Raw genomic sequence first — 24,549 nt, 5'->3', positions numbered from 1 at the left:
ATGACGAGTATCGTTTCATCAAGAAGGTAAAGGAAGATATTACACGGTAATGATAACACCCCCATGGCTCCACCGGTAGGAAGGACCCCGTAGTATAAATTACATCTTGATTCATTGAATATATAAAATTTATCATCGACAATATGTCACAAAATTCAAACCCAAAAGCAAACTAAAATTTGATGAAATAAGCATATTTAAGAAAAAGTCATTTGTGGGGGTAGGGGGAGGGTAGAAATTAAGAATATTTTTTTCTTGAGTACTTAAAATATCTTTTTGTATCCGATAAGTAAGGCTATAATTGAATTTTATATGAACGCCACCTTCTAGTAATGGTTCTTATTCATACTAATAGTGATTTTATATTGTATTTTTTTCCTTTCTTCTATCTTAATCTTAACTTTACTTATACACACTTGTTAATCAAAATGAGTCCTTAACTCATATTTTACAGAGTATATAGCTGTATAATATATGAGTTGAACTAAATGCCTCCAAGATTTCCTGCATTTTTAGGATATCGTTTTTATTCATATTCAATTATTTAAAAGGTGGTACGAATCTGTAGCACTTTTTAGCTCTGGCGTTTTTTTGAAGTTGCTAACCTGAAAAGGGAATTCTCTTTTTCCAAGCTTCTATCATTATTATTTTGTTCCTGAGGAGTGAACTTCCTTTTTCTACGACATACAACATCTTTGATATTTACGAAACCAGATTGAATATTTGCGTGTCCTCATAAAAAACGGAGAGCAACCTGGAGTATTTGCTGAAGAATCATAATTGTAAGTACTTTTTGAACTAAAGCTCAGATTAGAATTGAGAATCGACATCAGAGTAATTCTTACTTAATTCCTTCTCGTAACAGTCACAGCTTCTTGTAGCTCATCCAATGAAACGCCATGACAGCTAAGCTACTCTTCTCCAAAACATTCTTGAATTTGTCAAAGTTACAATTTTAATTTTTGGGTTTATTTTTTTAACATGGTAAAAATGTTGCCCATTAGAATGACTGCATATTTTATAATCGTTTCTCCTGATTTTGAAAATTATAACACATCAGCGAGCACAAAGTACTATAGTACATAGTGAGCAGATATATCATTTCTCAAAGTTACCACCTATTCTACCTATATACCACCTATATAATTGATTCTTATAATTCATATTTAATGTCCTGAAGTAAAATAGTTGGATATAATATACAAAAAAAAATTCTAAAAATCAGCTAAGGTTATTAAAAAACGACGATGGCTTCTTATCATTGACTTGTTGAGATTCAAATATTGCACGAACCTCGAAGATATGATGATATTTCCGGCCCATGCCCACGAGAAAGATGATGACGGAGGGATTTTGATAGAAAGTGCTGAATATCGAGCAGCTGCACTTATCATTATAGCTCTTAATTCTTCCATATGTAATGGAGAGTCAATAACTAATTTTTTAGCATTCAATGATTTAATATTTAATAAAGTAAACTTGACGACTTTGTGAATAGGAGAAGTATTTTTATTTCTCTTATAAGCTCCAAATAATATATTTGCCTTTATTAAGTTAGAAGAAATGTCTTCTGTCACGCAAACGCTGAATTGGATAAAATATTTGACTACTCTAAAAACTAGGTAATCAACAAAAGCGTGTAGGGTAGAGTGGAACATAAAACTGCAGTCTTTGTACGGATAATTAAATTTGATTTTGTCAGTGGAAATTTGAAATTGTGCTCTAAATTTGGTCCCGTCTGAAATTCCAGAAATTGATCGGTGAATTACTCGTTCTCATGAAGGACGAAATGGAATTGTACCATATATTTATCTGACACAGATTTTACTTCCACGGATGAATTTTGGCAATAGCTCACTTTTAAAAACCCTGGTTTCGAAGGAGTAAAATATTTAAGAAATCTCTCAAAGGAATATGGAGTCTCCCAATCCAAAAGATAGATTCCTGGCTCAAGTCATAATAACTTAAAATTTTATGCTGGAGAGCAGTCATCTCTAATAAAAACTGATTCCCAAACTTATTAACAAAAGGCATTTTAATCCTATTTTCGTCAATTATATCAGTTGTTCAATCTGAACTATACGTAGGCCTTCCTTTCCATAAAATTATCTGAATAGACGCTGGAAGTGGCGAAAAAACTTCCAAATCGCGATTAGTTAAGGGTGTTCCCATTTGGATCCTTTCATATTATTTAGAGGACTTGAAATTCACCCTCCAATCATGCAACAATATTATCCTAATGGACTTAACCTTTTGTAACATTTCGGAATTATACTAGATAAAGTTCCAAAGCCCACCGCCTAATCCTATTTATACATTGGACGCTTTAAAGCAGAATCTAATTTTATGGAAATACCCTGAAACCAAAATCTTTTGCATCTTTGTCATATTCTGTTAGAGAATCAATGGAGGTAGACTGTAAAAAGTCAAACAGGAATTTATCAAATTGTATAAATCAATGCGTTTTTGAAAATATAAATGACGCAATTTTTGGATTTATTTGTTAACCATCATATTTAATCGTACCCAATTACCTCTTGATATCATTTTAGTTTCCATTACCTGAAGCCTAAGAAAAGTTTAAAATAAAATAACTCTACAGGGGACAATTTCGATTAGAACGAGAACTACTTGATTCCAAGATCTTGCAGACAGGATGGCTGTTTTTAAATTAATAGATTCATTTCTAATACCTGAATTGACCTTATTTGTTTAAAAAAGTCAAACGAACTTTGATCCAATACCGAAGTTGAATGTCCGAATAGGCTTCAATCATTAACGTTACATCATCAGCATATAGGCCAATTAGATGTGGAATCCCACAAAAAAAGAGACACCAAATCCAAAATACTTTTTCTAAATGGTTTTTAGTTTACATCGATAACAGATATCGAGAAGACAGAAAACTAAGACGTCTTAAAAGATTGGATTGATATTACATACCCCTAATATCGATTACGGAACTATAAACTGATGACTGCGGAGAATAAAACGAAGAGTTATTTCAATAATTTTTTAATTAGTCGACGGATTTGATAAACTGGATTTTTCTCTGCCTAAGAAAAATAGACGATATTAAGGCTAAATAAATTATTGAAGATCTATCCCCACTACTCCAGGAAATATTATCCTATGGACTTAACTTTTTTGTCAAATCCACTAAATTAAACTTTTGTATAAGTTCCAACAATATTGCAGCATTTGAATAATGCTTATCCAGATCTACATTGAAATCTCCGATCAAAAGCATTGGAAAATTGTCATTAGTTTGGGAATCAATGATAGACTGAAAAAAAGTCAAACAGCTTGGAATTTGACCCATTCGCAAGAATGACTGAAAAAGTACAGCCAGACGCGATTACATTAATTTTGATACACTATAGGTGGGGTTTGGCTTAAGATGAATCAAGAAACTGAAGAGGGGTCTTCAAACACACTGAACAAAAAGTATAAAATAAAATCTGAAGACACACACAATTAATCACGAAGGAGCAAATAAAAAACTTCGGCCCTCATTATTGCTACTGAAATATGATATTACATTATTTTCCATACAGTAATGCTTTTTATAAGTACCAAAGTTATCTTTTCTATAGTAATTATACATTTTATTCAATGAAAAATTAAAGGTTTTTAAAATTACTCATATATTTCAGTGCACCTTTCAAATTCATATATATATTTTATTATTTTTTATTTTGTGCTTGGAGTTTATTAAAATGCTTTGAAAGGTTTCTATCTTAGAAAAATACGTTAAATTATATGAATTAAAATTGAATTTCCATGTATATACATATAATATTCAATATACATATATGAGTACATAATTGGGTTATGGATGAAGAAAATTTTTTCTTAAAACTTGTTCTTCCAGTTAAGATTTTGAATAGAAAGTTATCTATTTTGTAAATAAAAACTCTCTTTGGATTAGTATAACATTTGGATGGAGATTCATATACATACATATATTAGGTAGCTGTTTAAAACGTTCACAATTTTCTTTTGCCTCATCCAATTCCCTGCAAAAACAGTTTTAATGCAAACACACACTAATGGAGAGAATGTCCGTTATGAATGTTACTCAACCAAGTCAGTTACGCATTATGCTTCCTTACGACAATATACCCTGTCTTCTTTTTAATCAGCAACGAAAACGTTGTGGACTTTTGTGTATTTTGTACAATTTAATTATTAAAAAAGATAATGCATTTTGAGTAAAGTAATAAGGTTTCATCCAAAATTCAGAAAACCTGTCAAATAGAATTATGAGGATACGAGGATTTACTGGAAATCTTGAGACCTAGAAGCGTTCTAAAATCGTCCGAATTAATGTTTTGTTGAGGAAAATTACCCAAAAAGTTGAGAAGAGTCCCGGCCAATCGATGAATGTGATCACTGACCGCATCGACGTAGAGTCAGAAAAACAAAAAGGACTATTTCTGTGTTTCTGTATTGGGCTCTTATGTACATCATAGTTCATATGTATTGACAATGTGTGTTAAAATTCAGATACAATATAAACACTGCTTTTTAAAAAGAATTTCGTTTGTTTTTATTAATGAGTGCTCTAAAAACTAAGTAACTAATCAGTCCTTCCAACATATTATTATTATTTTTAATCTGTTATTTTTTTCATTAATTCTTGAGGTGAGAATATGTATAAGTATTAACAAGGGATTTGTGAATGTGCGCATGAAAAACAGAGATGAATACTGAGGATATCTTGGAAAGTTATCTTTTAATGAGTAAAGAAAAATTTATATTGTAGCCGACACATAATTACTTCTGTTAATTCCGGGTAGGACCTCTAGTAATTACTAATATAATACGAAAAATAAAAATGAACAAACACGACACCTGTTCCAATAGAAAAAGTTTATTTTTACTTCTTCAGTATTCGTTATCATTTATCAAATGATATGTCAGAAGAACAAGCAGCAGAATGCGAATCATGACCCAACTTTTGAGTGCCTCTCCAAAACTTCTCAGGGGTTTGCCTCCATATAGCCATCTGTTTCTTCTTCCTACACATTTTTTTCTTTAACTTTATTCATTCTAGAAAGATTACATGCATAATATAGATACATTTTAGACAATAGTTAGGTCTCTAGAAAAAAAGGTATCCCAATTTTAAAAATTCTGATATTTGAGACATATTATAATTGATCAAATTACTCGACTAAAATATATCTTTAATTTTTTGAAATCGTTCAAAAAAAAATAACTTCAAATGCAGGGCTTTTAAATTGAAAATGAACTAAATTGTAAAATAAATTCATCAACTAAAAACTATTGGAAAAATTAAACAAAAACAAACAAACAAAACTAAACTAAATATGTGAAATAAATTCAACTTGAAACTCTCTAAAATTACGAACTAATCTTTACAGGAACTTTAAACTTTTATTGGCACAAGAGGGATAATATCTTTTTAGACATCCAGCCTAGCTCCATGAAGTTAACCCAATATTAGGAATCTTGATGAAAAAGGATTTATGTTGTTGCAGCCACAATCATTATTCCTTTAAAATTTTCTACCCTGATGGCCCTCAATTTTTCTGCAATCAAGCTTTTGCAGCTTAAAATAGCCTGTTCAAATACTCGATTTTTAGCAATACGGTTTTTCAAAAGAAGTCCAAATAACAACAAAGGGAAGACAAATTTCTCCGTGATCTTTGAACGTTCTGTGAAGTAAACTCTCTTACAATTTTGAGAACCGGGCAACTGACAAGAGTGTGATTTCCGTATGTGAAAGGATTATATTTTTAATCTATTTTCAAAGAAATAAGAAGAAACTCGAGAATGTCGTGATCATTAAAGCCCTTTTATGCTTAAAGCAATAGTTATATAATATTTTTATCTAATAAAGTTCTTGTTCAGGTCATATAAAAGGTGAAAGGTCAAGTTCTTCTAAATTCTTATTTTAGCATGTGTACAATGGTGTCCAATTTTTAGGCTAACATGTTAATTTGATTTTATGTTGTATTTTGATAAAAAAAAGTACTGTTTGTAAAGTTTCAGTCTTCAAATAGCGTTTTTTGACCTCTATAGTCATTTGAATTGACTTTTTTGAAATCACATTCTCTGATGGTAAAGATATTAAGATGTTTGAATTTTAAAGTTATGTTGCTCACATTCGATAGATTGAATTTAAAGTTATGTTGTTGAATTTCAATGACCTCATTAAAGGTCCCTTTAAATTAATTCATTAGCTACTTCCATGCTACAAGTGCCAAATGATTTAATGCTGATCTTTAAAGTTGGAAGATAAATTTTCTGTAACTGTACTCTGAGCCATCGCGAATATACTAAATTGTAATAATATTCTTTGATAAAGCCTCAATTTCTAGGGGATGTGTGTCGAATTTATTTTGAAAGAAAAACTTTTTGTCACAATTCCGACACGAAGATGTGAAATTAAGAGTACTTTTTTAAATAATTCTCTGGCAGTAGCAATGGATGGGGAATTCAACAAAAAAATCATATTAGTACTCAAGTCAGTACCTAGCATCAACCAATTATATATCAGGGTAGAGGAAATGAACGAACAACATTGAGTTTCCGCATTCTTGTATATATCAATAATTAATTTTGATACACTTTTGCAATAGTTCTCCGAAGCAAGGACCCCCTATACCTTGGTTTCTGTTTAGGTCTTTTCAGAGGAGGTATTTAGCTCCAGTGAAATACCTTCTTTAAGCAACAATTTTCTTTTTCAAATGCCTTTTCAGTGAGCTTGAGAATGGTTGTTGCCTTATAGAGTATACTAGGAATAATTAGGACACTAATGAAGTCAATCTGCTTTTGAAGATTAAAACTTCTCCATTGGTAAATGGAAAAACACACATACTATTTTATAAATTAATAATGATGAATCAATCTCATTTATTAACATATTATAATAAAAATTATGAATATATTACGGCAAAATATTCTTGATATTGATGGCTTTAAGGGAAAATGTTCTGTGGAAAATAGTTTAAAGCGAAAGTGCCTACCCTAATATCATCAAATTAAAGGTTTGAAAAAGGATCACAAAGGTCAAAGTCATCAAATCTAGCACTTTTAATTCCAATAAAATCGATTCATTTATCAAGTGAATGGTTACTGGTGATGAAAAATTGGTCACCCACGACAAAATTAAGCGAAAACGGTCGTTGTCCAATGGCAGTGAGTCGGCGCAAACGGTGGCCAACCCAGGATTAACAGCGAGTAAGATATTGATGTGTGTTTTGTGGGATTGGCAGGGAATAATCTACAATGAGATGCTCCCCTATGGCAAAACACTTAACTCAGAGTTGTAATGTCAACCATTGAACCATCTGGACGCGTTATAAGGAAGCAATTGCTCAAAAGCGGCCATTCTTGGCCAATAGGAGAGGAATTTTGTTCCATCAGGACAACACCAAGCCACACATATCGACATTGCCTTGCCAGATGCTCCAGAAGTTTGAAGGTTTTTATGCATCCACCTTATAGTCCAGACATGGCACCAAGTGATTATTCCCTGTTCTTCCCAATGGCGAATGATTTTGTTGGTGAAAAATTCGCCTTGTGAAATTCGACTCCGCCAGTTTTTTGCCAATAGGAAAGAGGGTTTCTATGAAGTATAGCTTTATGAAATTAATTATACTTCTGGCTACAAGTTATAGAACCGAAAAGGGTATATTTTACCCTAGTAAAATAAGTCTTACTTTGCTAAAGAAAATATGGAAATTATGAAAAAAACCCGGGCTTTTTTTTACTATATTTCCATTTTTTTAATTATTATTATTTGATCTCAGCTACTCAAAGGATTTCGATAAGTGTTTTTTAATCCAGTATATTGATTATTAATTTTATTCAAAAACAATACTTATTTGATGATGTCATCTTTATTGTATCCCTGAACTTTTTGTCCAAATGATAAACAAGAAGATCGAAATTCAGTTTGAACAACGTCTCATAAAATTTGGACTATAACTTAATTAATTTTATGAAATTGTTAGGTGCATAAAAATGGTTCATTTAAATTGAATCATTCAACATTTAAGACACAGTGACGACCCGGAGCTATTTACTTTTTCACATCAGAAACTGTAATTTTACAATTTAATGCTCGATGGGCTACCTAAAAAATAGTGAACAAGGAAGAAGAGACTAAGTTGGAAGAGAAAATGTCTACAAATGATCAAACTGCTCCCTAAACAACAATTAGCATTTAATTGGTCTGATGGAGTTGCACTGATTTAGTATAAATAAACATTATAATATTACTTTTACTACATCTGACCTTGGAATCTTCTTTGAAGTCCATATACATAATGTGTATTGCCTTTTCCAGGAAGGACCAACACACAAATCTATGTACATTGAGTTCAAGAGGATAATTTCTCCTGAGTGCATTGTTCATTGAGGAACGTCGTTCCAACTGGCATTGACTAACAATTTTTTCAGAATGTTCTGTGTTACTAAGAGTTTCTAAAATGTTAATTAAGTTAATATGTAATCACTGGCATTAAAAATTAAAAACAAAAAATGGGCGTATTCATTTCATTCCGATCTAACAAAGAATGAAGAATGTCGACCCAGAGTTAACTAGGGTTTAAATGGATAAATGTGTGCATAAATCGACGACTAAGGGATTTTTTTTAAACCCTCACATCACATGGCAGTGGCAAACTAGGGATTTAGATCATAAGCATTTTCGGCATTAAAAAAAAGAAAATGAAACTTGACATGGTAAATCTGACAATTTGAAGAATATTTGAGAGGAGAAAGGATCTGTCCTAAAGAATGAGAGAATAATAATACCAAAATGCAAAGGATTTACATCCCTAGCCATATCATAATTAAACTTTTCATTTTCTACCATAGCAAAATAAGACACAAAAAAACTTATTTTGTTTGTCAGGAGTTAGTCCCTCTAGACTGAACAGATTCTTATGATGATTAAATATAACTTAGAACTTCCCACTTAACCGTAATAGAAAATTACTCACAATTACATTAACTTCCTTAAACTCAATGTAGACATCTTAAAACATTTTTTGTATATTACGAATAGAGCAGTTGGATCTCTTTTTTCTTTGCTTTTCCCTGGGGGAAGGGATGCTATCAAGTGATGTGAACAAAATTACTTTTTCTTGTCTGACATATTTAATTTTTATTTTATAGTTTGTTGTTATACGTAAGAGTATACGTTCATTTTAATAATATGACCTAATATGCTCTAATTACAATGCAATCATTTAAAAATCGATCTTTTAAGCATTCTGATGACCTTTTTTAATAAATGGTGTCCTTATATTATTTTATGACATTTTTTTTTAATTGAAATTTATTTATTTATTTCATCAGGGTCGTGAAGTCAGAGTAAGGAAAGCTCACCTTTGGAAAATGTGTCTTGTGGAAAGTTTGCCTTTGGTAAAACTCGCCGGCAGGAAAATTCGCCTTATCTTATTTAATAATAAGAATAACTCATTAGCTTTTTTGAACCTATTATTGAGCATTGCTTTAGCATTTTGCTGTGATTTTATTGGGATATCTATATCATGATATGATCTACATGGATTATTTAGTGTGTAATAGAGTAATACTTGTAGACTTATTTGTGAAACATTTCCTACAACAATGACAGATAATCTAGCATTGACCTAGGAGACCATCCTGAATGCTCTAATAGAATCAAAGAATTTGCCTTTTACTTCAATACCCAAAATAAGGAATAGTCTATCGTCCTTTAAGCCCTCTGAGTTGCTAAAAATTTGACTAAACGTTATATGCAAAAATATTATTATTAGAGGCTAACTTAATTTTCTTTAAAAAACAGCTTCATTTAATCAAAAAAAAATTGATTTAAACAACTTATCATTTCATAGTAACTATACAAATACTTACGAACACAAATCGGGGGTCGATCTAAATTCCAATGTCCATAGCTATCACAATGAACACGTTTCCTTCCATAGAGTTTGTATCCTTTTGCACAAGTATATCTCACCACTGAGCCTCGATACAGCTTCATGGGCCTTCTCCATCCGTTCTCAATTTCAGGTAGTGTGGCTATATCACATCCACTCAAATCTGTATGATTAATTAGTTAATTAAAGCTTCAAACCCTTCATTTTATGTTATGTTATATTAATTGAATAATAAATTTGAAGTACGGGAAATACTGCAGTAGAATTCATAAAAAAAAAATTTAAAAGAACAAATATTTACGTAGATATTCTATTATTTCTCAGGGTGGCGCAATAGTCAATTTTTGTCTACTTATGATAAAGGCTGGTACAAAAAAGTTATCACATAGTGTCAAAATAACCACAGCAAAATCGTTCTAAAAAGTCATATTTAGGTTGCACATCTCGCTAAAAGCTTGAAGAAAAACAAAAATGAGTAATTAGAGCAATAAAGTTCTATATAAAACTTTTATGCTTCACAATCCATTTCTACAGGGTTTTTTACCTATAAAAAGTATTTGTAAAATGTTTTTTGTAAGGTCACCCTCTGAAGCAAAGAGAGAGACTAACTTTGTGCACTAAATGTGGTGAATTACAAATATCCCACATTATACTTTTCTTTTAATAGATAGAGTTGTTTTAGCCAATAACTTTACAAATAATAGGTTAGAAAAATATCTATCGAAATTGTTTTATTTTTAATAAAGAATAAGGTTTAATTTTAATGGTATCCAAATTAAATAAGGATTTTTTTACCTGTTTTCAAACTTACAGCAAAATGTGTTATATCATCGAACAATAAATGATTGAATAATTTATTTAGTTATCACCGAGAGCATTGCCATCTTTCATCATTTAGGGGAACTTTGAACCCAAAAAACTATCAACAGAGTAGTATTTACAGTTGTGCTCCGTTAGTCCATATTTACGACGAAAGACTCCAGTTCAGTCTCGATCCGGTCCAATTTAGCCCTCCATATCAGTCCGAAAACTTATAAAGTACGGTCCAAAAAGACTTTACTCAACTGTTTCCCTTCTTTTTTTAATCAGTTCTAGTATCGACCGTCCAAAGAGCCCACAGTCTTAATTACCAGTTCAAGTCGCCCTCCCCCCCTCCGGAAAAAAAAGTGTGCTAGCATGACTATTACCAGCATTAACCATAATCGAAATTCGAATAAATAAATTCTATTGATATTCGAAAATCCCATTTACTTAAAAGCCAAATGTTTTTTTGTTTTGTTTTTTCATTTGTTAATAAGTAATTCTTTATGTTAGTGAGGTAAAACAAATTGATGTACTATTAAATTAGATTGTTTTATATTAGGTCTACAATTATTTTAATTATTTTTTAGTGGTTTCTAGCAGCAATTAATAAGGCAAATAATCTTGAAGTACACACATTAAAATCGACCTTCGATAAGTTACACCTTCATTTTTTACAAACAAATATATGGTGTTTTTTTTTTTTTTTTTAATATAACAAATTATTTTTATTCATTTCACTCGACACATCAGTATTAAACAGCTAACTTGTAACTATTTACTACATTTACAATTTAAGCGAAGAAATTAGTAGATAGGATATCTCGTACTCAATACGTGAAGCAAAATTTTCACAATTGATGCAGGCTCTGCCATCCTGCCTAAGCCACGTTGATTGCACATTTAAAAAAAAGTCTACATAATGAATTTATGCAAAACCCCATTTATTAGGAATACAAAATTGTTTGTAATTGGATGCGGCCACATTCCAGTGGTCATAGCAGGGGTTAATAAGAATCACATTGTCTCCTATTTCTCATGTTCTAATACTGACAAGTATAAATACGGAAAAAGTATTAGTCAGTTTACATCTGAGGAGCAACCCTTGCAATATCAGCCCAATGAGAAAGGTATATGTGTTCAACTGGTTATCCACGTCCCAACTGTCCACATTATGTGTCTGCACAGCTTAAAAACCTTTCAGCATTAGCTTCAATTAAGTATATTTTATCAGGAAGAAAATGTTTTTGAGTAATAACAATTTTCACTTCAGAGTTAGGCGTGTAATTCTTGATAAGTTGTATGATATCACTAGTTTTGATGTCTGCAACACTGCCCCCTATAAAAAGTAGAGCTTTAAATTTCTTATCTGTATTTTATATACTATTAAACGACAGATTGACAATGGGATTTAAAAAGATATAAAGAGCTAATGTATTTTTAATCCTAAATTTGATGATGTTTCTAAAGCCATAGTCATTATTCATTCTACAAAAAGGATAGTCTTTTTATATTTCTCTACACTTGACTACAACGTATTCATTCTTTTCAAACATAATCATGAATTTCAAATATTGTATTTTACACTTGTCTTCATAATCGAATGGAATACTGCCTTTTTCTGGAGGTACTATCTTAAAACGTTTGGAGCAAAAGACATTTGAAGCCATTAGATAATTGAAATTTTTGATTATTTTTCAGATACACATATTATTTTTTTGGTCTATTCAATGAAATACATGATGACTTGCAAAATCAATAGCATTACTTCCTGGGGAACTAAAATTATCTATTGAAAGGGTATACTACTGTACCCCATATCTTGGCTGGATAAAGATCAGACAAGACGGCATTGTTCTTTCGTCAGTTACTTGTGCAGCCAAACACAACTCAGCAAAAGGATTCAAGCTAAAACACTCAATTACCTTATACAAAAAAAATATTAAGAAAATGGCATCTAATTATTAAGTGTAACTTCAAAAGAAAGGCTGAGGATTTGTTTGGGAGTTATAAAATGCAGTTCCTCTTTGACTTTGAGTAGAATTGAGTATGGAAAACAAAGTTATTTATTCCTTCCTGTGTATTTCCTTCATATGGGTGGGACTTGTGTTTATTTCCTTCCTCTCCCAGTTGCTTAATGAGACGGCATAACATCTAAAATATTAACCCCAAAAAATTCTTCCAATTGTCGTCAGGGTCGCCATGTTTATTTGCAGTTGCTTTTTTTAAATACCAAATATGATTACAATTTACACACCAACTTATGCAAATCTCCATAAATATGGAATCAGTTGATGGCATATTATAGACAAAATAAGGGAATCAGTGAGAAAAGAAGAGTATACTGTGACAGAAGAGGAAATAACTGTAGATGATTCCTCGAGGAGAACGACTCGTATTTCAAAATTGCTAAAAAAAGTATATAATATAAGTTCTACCAAAACCTGAAGGGTGCATGTTCGAAGAACTGTTCTGGATTATGAATTTTATATGAGGAAATAGATTGAGGACAACAATTTTGTCTGAAAATGGATGTATGGGAGTAGACGGATGCTCACTTTCACACTGTAGCAGTGTACTCAAAAATCATGTCAATTCAATTTGGCAAACTCTTAACCACCGTTATTACCAGATCTCAACAACTTGGATTATTTCTCATAGAGCACCATTCAGACAAAGATTACATAATTCTGCATCTCATCCAAACTTGGAATTTAATAAGGGCGGTGTTACAACATGAGTTTGGGCTTATAACAAAATATAATTTGTTATTGTCAGAATAAAAATATTAAATTTTTGTACAAAAAAAGAGTCGATCAACCAGTTTTATCATAACAGAACCGCTGGTACACGCAAGCGCCGATTTCATCTTAACGTCATGTGCAGTAAAAAAATCATTCTATGTTTTAAGCAGGGTTGATGTTTTTTTATTTTTTTTAAATCTTCTTTATTTGATTAAAATCCTTTTGTATGAAGAAAATCTTAACAGCAGTAATACAAAATATATTTTTTAATTAATGGATTCTACAAGTGATATTCAAACTTTCAGAACACTAGATACCAGAGCTCTTGAGTTGATACATTAGGCTGGACTTGAAGTTGGACTTGCTAGATAAACCTGTGCAGTCTGCCGCCTTGAAGAAAATAACAACCTCATTATGACTGTTGCGGCAAATCTATTATTTTAGTTTAATTTTACACTATATACCTACTTTAGCAAAACTAAAAGTTTGTTCCTGTTCATTTCGGTATTTGCAACAAACAAAGGAAGAGTATAAAGTACTATTCATAATTCAGTGGACACTTATATTAATATATTCGCTTGAATTGACTCAGTGCCTCAGTTACTCTTGAAGAGTCACACAACAAGAATATTAACTCTGCGAATCAACCCTTCAAGACGAAAGCATGATCCAGTATGGCAATATTTTGACAAATTATCTTTAAAATCTAGTAATGGTTGCAGAGCCAAGTGAAAAGACTACCAGCTGGAGATGCAAAGTCTTGTAGCAAGACTTAAGTCCTACAGAGGGAAGTGTCAGCAGAAAAAGCGAGAAGCGGCAGCCACAGAGGAGGAGGTTGATGATCCTGGTAATGAAGTTAGTATCTGATAAACAAGTACTGTATCGTAGTATGATTTTTTAGTATTTAAAGAGATCAAATTAAAAAAAAAAACTTGAAAAAATGTTTTTCTTTTGAAATCCATGTCTTTATGAATAAACTCATGATGAGGAAATTTCATAAAAATATGTTAGAGATGTGAAGTTTATGTATTTGACTAGTGCAGAAGTGTTTTTATTTTCTCCTTTGTGAATACCATTGAGTGTAATCTTAAGACTCTTTTTTCGTTAAAAAAAAAATATATCAGTGTGTTTGCAAGACCCCTCTTTAATCTTCTTGATTTATCTTATACGTACAATTCTCACTTATCGTATCGAAAACCGTCTTCGATTCATCAAGGATTTTCCCCCTTTTTTTTCAAATTCTATTTTAATACATGTTTATAATTCTAGGAGTTCTCCCTTGGTGGTGTAATTTATTCACGGTGAGTAACTTTACCTTGAATTTCTTCTTCTTTTGTCGTTGTTGTTGTTATATTCACTTTTGCATAGGAAACGCTTCTTCGTCTCAAAAATATCTTTTGAAAAAATTCGCATTTTTTAATGATCCAAGATAGTAACATTGGAACACAAAGGGTTCAGTCTTATTAATAAATATTATAGGAAATCCTAGAAATATCCCTTCACTGATTCTGTTAGGCAATGAAATTGAAACTATTGAGTGTATTGGCCAATCTCGACAGTGCGGAAACTGTTTTATTTTTGGTCATTTTAGGTATTCTTGTGGTGAAAAAAATTAATTTGTTGATTACTATGTATAAGTCTTGGATGATCTCCAGGCTAATGAGAAAAAATGGGGCAGAAAAAGTACTTTTCTCTCAAGAAGAGGAGCTAGTTCAAAGGGGAAAAACATATGTGAGACATGGGGAAGATTGTAAAAGTCAAGAACTGAACGGGGCTGAGCTAATAGATTCAAAGGAAGCATCCATTGTTTATTCAGAGAACAATCCAGTTTCATCCACACCGGCTACGCAGGCATCAATTAATAATAATAAAAGTCTCTCAGATTCTACAGTGGAAATAGTTAGTTTAGTTTCGAATTCCTTGCAATCAAATTCAACATCTAACACTCTATGCACTAATAAGCCTAATAAACCTTTTCTGAGCGACAAAGTCGTTGAACTCTGTCGTACTAGGTGTCAATCGCTTAAAAAACGCAACAGAAATGAATTGCACTCTAATTGCCAAACGTTGAACAAGATGAAGAAACCCATAAATGTATCTGACTAATAAACTCCAGCACAAAATAAACAACTTTTTTACTCTAAAACTCTAAATGATTTAGTGACCAATATTAGACTCTCTACAGTTTTGTCGTTGAATATACGGGGAGGTGGAGATATATGAGTTAGACATGGTATTATAAAAAACATCTATTGAATTTAAAAACCGATATCCTATGTCTGCAAGATGTTGGGACTCAGGTTGTTCTCGTTCTGCTCGGGAAATTGTCCCCTGTGTCTGCCAATTTTATTTTATACTTTTTTTTCTGGTTCAGGTAAGAGAAGAGTGCTAACTTTCATTTCCAAAAGAGTTCCGAAGCCAATATATAGAATATAAAAAGAATATACAATTGGCAGTCACTGGCATAAAATTATTGTAACCGTGTCTGGCTGTATTTTTTCAGCCATCATTGCAAACGGGCCAAATTCCAAACCGTTGACTTTTTTTCAGTCTATTATTGATTCCCAAACTACTGACAATTCTCCAATGCTTTTGATTGGAGATTTCAGTGTATATCTGGATAAGCATTATTCAAATACTGCAATATTGTTGGAACTTATACAAAAGTTTAATTTAGGGGATTGGACAAAAAGGTCAGTGCAAAGGATAATATTTCCTGGAGTATTGGGGATAGATCTTCAAGAATTGATTTAGCCTTAATATCGTCTATTTCTGTTCAGCAGGTTAAAAATGCTTCATATAGATCAGATCCGTCGACCCATTACAAAATCATTCAAATAACTCTTCGTTTTATTCCCTTCAGACATAAATTTAAGCTTCCAAAATGGATATTAGAGGAATGTAATTACAAAAAGTTTTTAAAATCCAATCTTTTGAAGAGTCTTAGTTTTCTGCCTTCAATATAATTGAATAAAATAATAGACTTGGTAAGATATATGTAATTATACTTAAGTAGAATATTAGGTGTTATCCGAACATGAATATTATACATTAGCTGCAATTATAGAATTTAAATATATTAAAAATAACATCCAAAAATATTTGAGTAAAGAAAGGGACAAGTTATAAATATAAGAGTGTTTTTCATTTGCTTCGATTGATTTTAAATTAATTAAAAACAAAATTTTCCTCATGAATTAGGACAAAAGAAGAGACCCGAGATACTTTATCCTCAACAAGAGATCCTCGAATTCCAATATCTACGGAAGTGTAACAGGATGAAATTTAGCCAAAGAAGAAAACCGAACACAATTAATTTGCATGCTAGAGTAGAGTTGACTTTTTACTTTGACGGGATATATCCATCCCTATAGAACAATGAATATATTCAACAGTTGAAACCATAACAGGATCCATTTACTTGCAGATTCATATGAAACGCTCTAGATATGAAATAAATTAATAATAATTTGTTAATTAGGTACTACAACAATGAGAAGTTATAGACATAAAACTAAAATATACTACAATTTGAAATTGAAATGCAATTTTACTTAGACAATTTTTAAGGCCTATGATCATTCTTCATTCATGAATAACTGAGGGAGTGAACTTTTTGCTCTCCAAGAATTAGGACCAATGGAAGATACTTCGAACTAGATTATCCATCTCAAGAAATGCTCTTAATCTTATTCAGAACTCCGTATTCTACGAGGGACGACGTGATGAATATTCATCCGAGAAAAAAAACTACAAAGCTTCATAAGAGAGTAAAGCAGTTCCTTTATTCGGAAAGGGGATTCAGGATAGAAACAATGAAAAGATCCATTCATGATGAGTAGATAATTTTAATATTAAAAATATACCTAATAGTAATTAATAATTATTTTATTTGAATTCAAGCTAATCGCGGTATTAATTACATTTATGATACGATTTTATTAATCACGGGGCATGATGTCATTATGAGAACATCATTGGAATCGTATACAATATAAGATAATGTTACATATTTGCTTGTTCAACCGCCCCCCCCCCTAAAAAGTGGGATCACTCAAAAAATACCAAATCAAACTAAAGTCCTTGGAGATCCTTATTTTCAAATAAAAGATAAAATATTTTTCTATAATATGAGGTACATATGTTACTCCTTATCACTATGAATGATGAATAAGTTATTATGGTCGCAAGAAGAGTGTCATTTCTCATCATTTTTCAGCCTAAAGATAGAAATATGTCGAGTTCAGAAGATAATACAGAATAAAGAAACACTTTTATAATAATAAAAGACCTTTTTACATCAATTTTATTCATCGTACTTGAATTTGGTGATTTTTTATGATGAAAAATGTCTCTGAACGATAATAGTCTCGAATTACTATAATCTCAAATATTTCTGAAACCTTACGACCCAGAGAAAAACTGAGATCAAATTTGGATTTTGCGCTCAAAGACACATTATATTCTTTGTTTAATTTCATTGGTGGTAATCTTGACCCTCTGATTGTTCCCCTGTGTTATAGAAGTAGGATTTAAATCATTTGATCTTTATAAAAAAAAAGTATTTTTATTTACTACATAGTTGTAGCTCGAGTCCAACACACACAAAAAAAATCATGTTGGATTTGAGAGGGTAAATTTTTTGTCTAGTTACTTTGCATTAAGGATTTTTTTCCGGGAAATAAAAGAGTATAATAAACTTACTAGTGCAAAATAAAAGCATTGAATTAACTTTAATGGGCTTTGATCATGAAATACATATAGAATGTAAATAAATAGTTGCTTCTTGAATGTTAATGTTTCATTAATCTTTTGTCTAGGTTTATATAATTAAAACTAAAGATATTACATATACTTTTGTACAAGAAAAATAAAAGTTGATTCTTGATTAATTAATCGTAAATGTATAATTAGTTTTTTTTTTGTTGCATAATATTGTGTGTTTAAGCTTTTTCAATTAATTATAGACTTTTTACAGTTATAGTCAGCATATTTTGAGAAATAATAAAAATAGCCAACCCATGAAAGTAGAATGTGCAAGTTAAAATCGTGGACTTGACTATAAATCAATCTGGATTATTTAGAGTTAATATTTTTAAATACTAAGCTATGTTATCAAAAGTGGAGGCTGTCTCAGTTAATACACAATCATAAAAATACTTTCAAATATCAACAGTTTGAAGCAAAAGGATTGTTTTTAGTGGAGCAAATCAGACCCCCTTCCAAGTGAGTGTAGAGGAAATCATGAACGTCGCAGAGTACTCCTGGAATCTTGTCAAAAAGATTAAAAGAAGGATGGGTTCATATCAGCACCTTAAGAGATCCCCTTGGAGCAGTAGACACTGAAAAATGGGTATCACGGAAGTCCGTCCATGTCAATGAGGCTGCATGCAAAGGCTCTCAATATCTGTGATTGGACGGTGAGAAGGTAAGTATGTGAAAGTTTTTAGGAAAAACCTTTTATGGGCGACAATATCAGCAACTGTTTTCAACAGGAACCAAGGCCAACCATGTCAATAGATGCCAGAAATTGCTGCCTAGGTTAAAGCATAAACGTCAGTTTCGCCACCCTCTTCCCTAAGTTGCCCTCCCACCTCGACTATGTCATTTTGGTCATAGTCGAAAAGAAGCCTGTACAACTCTCGACGAAATTTGGATGACTTCAAGGGCTCCTTTGAGCAGTGGAAGGCTATGGCCAAGGCCTTAATCAATAAGTGTTGCAGTGTCTTTAGACCCAGGTTGTTGGTGCCATGGTAGTGGCCAAAGGGAATCCTTTTGAAAAAAGAAAAAACATATCAATAAAGAAGTCTACAATAAACCCATAATGTTGTACTCCTTTTCATTCTTCCAAAATTTGATCCTATTTATTTGTTATCAAAAACTCCAATACTTTACCTCGCACACTGTAAATGAGAATTAGGTTAAAAATACTTTTGCACTTTTTTAAGGGAATTTTCTGGATGAATGTTATTTTTTATTGCAAAACCATAGAACAGCGTTTCTCAAAATGAGTACTACGGCACATGGCGAGGCAAACTAATCGTGTTAGGGGAGCCACTAAAAGATAAGTGTTTTGACATGTACTCCTACTTTAAAACGAATAAATGAATCAGACAATTCATTTATAAACATATTTGAATGCATACATTCATTTTTTATATTTTTTCATATAATAGATCAAATTAAAAATTCATTTTAGAAAAATAAATATATATAAAATTAATCGTATAAATATATATCAGTACATAATATCAATAACGTGTCTTGTCAATAGACCACGGGAATCAACGTAACTGAAGATTTTAAAATTACATTTGATTTCAAAAGCGCAGGGAACAATCAACAACATCATGGATATACTTCTAAAAAAAAAATCCCCACCCCCAGACATGGATACAACCTCGTTCCTAAACCTTATTCTAAAGTGATAGTATTATTTTTATCGATATATACTTCCCATTTCTTTTATTTTTTTAATATAACGTAAACGCTAAATGCAACATTGTTAATATTAAAAAAATGACTTTAAGGAACACATCCATTCAGACAAACTTCGCATTATTATTAAAGATATGTACATAAGAAGTATGATAGATAATGAGAAATAATTTGATTCGAGGTAGGGGCCAACATGGACAATGAGTTCCTCATCATGGCTTAGGTTCAGGGCCAGGTTGGAGGCTATGTTTGAAGTTGGAGGTGGTTGTTTGGTTGGAGTGATTTATTTTACTATGGAACTCTACATATAAGAGCTAAAGATTGGTGACTTCCTGAGTGATGTCTGGGGAAATAAATTGTAATATACATTCTCTTTAAGTTGTCCAGATTTAAAATTCCCACTCTGTATGTTCTTTCTAGAAATATTTAAGAATAATCTCCGTCTAAGTTTGTTGCAAGAGAAAATTAGTGATGGTGAATCAAAGCCATGATTTCATTTCATCTGATGACAAAACAATTTTATAAATGCAAACACATGTTTAATATGTTAAAGTATCAACAACAAGAAATATTCGAAAAAACAAATTGAATCAATTAGGGTAATTGATTCAATTTCATTGATTTCAAAATCAATAATACTATAAAACAATATTAATATTTAACTCTACTCTAAAATACATTATTAGGTAAGTATAAAACATCGCAAACAAGTTTTTACATTAAAGTTTGCAAAATAAAAATCAGTTTTGACGTGTTTTTTTGGTTTTTTTTTCGTATTTTTTTAAGGAACACGAAGGCTGTTTATGCATACATACATACATATAATTCTTACATTATGATTGAAATTGTGTTCTAATTGATATTACCGGGTGGTTCATTGAAGTCTGAACACTTACTAATTCAATAATTAATTAAGGTTGAGTGATTGAAATTAATTCATATTTTTATATATTAAAGTTGTAACAGTTTGTTACAAAACAAAACAAGCGTAAGCTCTTTAGCTTCCGTAAAAGTCGAGATAATGAGTCTTGAACGTGATCAACGAATTTCTGTTTGCCCACTCAAAGCAGTAAGACGTCTTCAAGAACAACTTCTAAATCGTCAGCAAGTCTGAAACGTTGGAGAGGAAGAAGGCAAGGGTAATAGAAATACAAGTTTATGGCATAACGCGTGTACTATTCATGCTATGAGTGGTTGCATGTCTTGTCATCATCTTTCTTTTTTACCCATCAGTCAGTACGAAACATCAAATTGAAAATTCTAGCAATGGTGATGTCATAGAACATGATTGGTTGTATTTTTGTCAAAATCTGTATGTCTTCTCAGAAGTCAGTACGATACATCAAATTTAAAATTCTAGCAAGCCCCATTACATGATAGTTAATGAAAACAGCCCAGGCCAATCCTCCTAAGTCCATGAGGATCCATGCAAGAGATCTTTGTGTTTTCACCAGAATGTCCAGAGAGCTACCAAAAAAAGTTGGTCGAAAGGGCCTTGAGAGGGTGGTGTGGCCACTTTTGACACCAGCAATGAAAGAAACCCATCTCTTTCGATGCAAAAATCTTTTGAATGAGTCTTTTGAGTTCTTTCAATTTTTTTTTTGACACTTTAGCTCCTCCTATAGCCCTAATTCCGGGCCCCTTAACTACACCTTTTGGTTGCGTGTCGAAAGGAAGGCCTGCAATGTCCTTCATCCATACAGCGAGGCCCTCAAAGCCACTGCAGTCAGCACTGGGATGTCATGACAAAGGACTACATCCACAGTGGGTGCCAAGACTTGCGCCGCAGCTTGGAAGACATCATTGCTGCTAAGGGCAGATACATTAATGATAAAGAGAGCTGAGACACACATCTATTTATAGTGTTAATTTTGTTGAAATTATATTCTTAGTTGATCAATTATATCTTGATGAAGTTTAAAATTCAAAGTTTTTTAATACACCACTCCGTATATATACAATAGGGAAAATAAGTATTTGATCCCTTGCTAATTTTGTAAGTTTTTCCCGTTTAAAAAGAAAAAACGGGTTATCATTTTGATGGTAAATATATATTAAAAAGGAGAGACATAAGGAGAAAAATGCTGAATATAACCTCATCCTCACTGTCAAGATTTATCTGGAAACATTATGTTTTAAGGGTGTTGATTCTCTATTAAGAGGAAAGGACAACTTCACCGCATCGAAGAGAGGAAACACAAGGCCATGTTTCGCGAATCTTGGACAAAAGCCTCCTTCCCTTTTTTTAGAGCATGAGTTTTTTTAAGTTGGCAATGAATTTGAGCTTGAGACAAAATAGGTGATAAAATTAGTATAAAAACAAAAATTAATAAACATGGCAACAATTTGAATATTATAATTTCTAACCACTGCTCTTTTATTACTTACCATTGGACATGATGGATTATTCATACTAGAAAAGACTCATGGATTGACGATCAAGCATAATTTGAGACAAGAGCATAATTTTATCATTATTCCAACAGAAAACAAAGACTTAATGTATTTTATATTTGTAAATATTGCATATTTTGATGTATAAAATTCAAAGGGAGCATCGATTTCAACCAAAAATAAACAATAATGACCTGTAAACTTCGTTTATTGATATATATATATTAAGACAAAATATCCTTGAGGCAAAATGGCTTATGTTAAAATGCCCTCAGGGAAAATAGTTTAAGATTAAATCACCATCTACACTATAAATAACTATAAAGTAGTAGTTATATTGGACACACAGGGTATCAAACGATACAGAAAATTATTTAGAAACTATTTTTTAGCGTAATTTCCTTGAATTTATTTGGAAATCTTACTTGTACAAACTGGAATTTCCGCACTCCAGATTCCGTTCATGCATTTAATAAGATTTTGTCCAACTAAAGCATACGGGGGCTCACATCCCACAATTCCAACAAACTTTCTGTTATTCGAAGATACAACCGTGATTTCTCCATGTTTAATTTCTGGGGGAGCACAAAGGTTATCTATAAAACAGAAGATAAAATTAAAAGGATACCGGCATAACTTATTTGACTACAAAATATATAAATGATAAATTTTTATATGAGAATAAAGTCGAGATAAATAATTAAAAAATGATTTCATAACCTCTTAGTCATTTTATATATTAATAAAGAAAAGTTTGTCTGTATGTATATGAATGACTCATTTCATCCGGAGATAAAATAGTATACCTTGATATAAGTCCTTCCTGTTCGGAGCTCGTAAGTCAATTCAATTTATCCCAATAACTAAAAACAAACTATGCTTGAAGTGGCTCTTGCGTTCTGTCGCCAACTCTCGACCAGATTGTACCTTAATAAAAAAATCGAATGTTGTGACATTTGTGTCTCAAAGAATGACTGTATTTTTGTTGCGATCCCTTTCCATAGCTAATATTCATTGATGTAGACTGAAGAGTTTAATCTACTACAACCTTCCAAAGCCGACTGTCAATCGAAATCCCTTTGTTTTATCTATGCATTAGTTCCCTTTGGGGGGCATTCCTCTCCAATGCGTGTATAATTCTCAAAAATATAACTCTATACATATCCCGGAATTAGTTAATTTATTTTCAGAATATAGATTCTATTTAGTTACAAAATTTATGACTATTTGATATAAATTGCTTATTGATTCCAGAGGTATTTGTGACAAATGACACGTCCCGATATTTAACTTACATTCTACATTTTTATTTAATGATATTCATATGGGTATTTACATAAAATGGTTATTTTTAAAGATTTTTTTCAAAAAAAAAAATTAGCTGCAAATATAATCGTAGAAAATTTATCTCACTCAACGGAGCCTTTCTTGGTGTCAAAAACGACCTCAATTCGGATCTTGAACCACGCAAAATCCCTGGAAACTAGAGACTGATCTGAATGCTTGTAATGTAGGTCAATGAAGTCGATGAAGGACTTCTAGGTGGTATGAGGACCTATTTTGACCTTTGACTCAAGGTAGCTCTAGAGAAAATTATCCATCAGATTCAGGTGGGGGGAGGAAGGAGGTCAAACATCTTCGAATATTTAGTCGTAACAATGCTTCTGGATCCGATCATAAGTCGTTTTGGAGGTGTGTCAGCGCTCAAATTCTAGTTTTCAGACCGCCTTGACCTCAGCTTTTCTAGTATTCTTATCGTTGTTGAATAAAAACTGCATTTTAAAATGTAATAGGATTGAAATATTCTGTTATTGACTTCATGACTGTTTTTTGGCTAATTAGTAAAACGTTTATACGTATATTTTACCACCAAAAAGCATTGCGTAATTTTGTAATCATATATATTTATACGGAATTTAATTTTTTGTAAATAGCTTTGGCTTTTAGAAAAAGCAATGCCAAAAATTTAATTTTTTGTGAATTTCCATGGGTTTTTGAAAAATAAATCCAAAAAAATTTAATTCACTGAAAAGACTGATTTTTAGCTATGTTTAAACATACCAAGTTACTTATAACAAAGCCTATGAAACTCTTGAAATTACCTGAAATGAACAAAGTTTTGTGTGAAAGAGAGTTTAGTTGTTTCAAAAGTTAATTATTTAATTTATTTTTGACATTAAAAGGCTTCATTTAAAATATTAAGCTTTAAATTTCCTTCATTTTTTTGCCCTTCTGAATAGTATTTGATTGAAAATAAAGGAGAAGGTATG

At 31.6% G+C, this 24,549-nt stretch overlaps 1 protein-coding gene across 1 annotated transcript in view; it reads right to left on the bottom strand.

Moving 5' to 3' along the window:
• Positions 1-24,549, bottom strand: part of LOC121129814 (uncharacterized) — a 118,699-nt gene that overhangs the window by 24,118 nt on the left and 70,032 nt on the right. Inside the window, exons 2-3 of the mRNA XM_040725533.2 lie at positions 22,705-22,875; positions 9,880-10,065 (exon numbers count right to left, since the gene is read on the bottom strand). Of these exons, the coding sequence (XP_040581467.1) occupies positions 9,880-10,065; positions 22,705-22,875 (357 nt within the window). The remainder of the gene's footprint in view (positions 1-9,879; positions 10,066-22,704; positions 22,876-24,549) is intronic.

This window comes from Lepeophtheirus salmonis, chromosome 14 (assembly GCF_016086655.4).
Source record: "Lepeophtheirus salmonis chromosome 14, UVic_Lsal_1.4, whole genome shotgun sequence".
Taxonomy (NCBI): Eukaryota; Metazoa; Arthropoda; class Copepoda; order Siphonostomatoida; family Caligidae; genus Lepeophtheirus; species Lepeophtheirus salmonis.
This window is presented reverse-complemented; position numbering and strand designations above follow the sequence as displayed.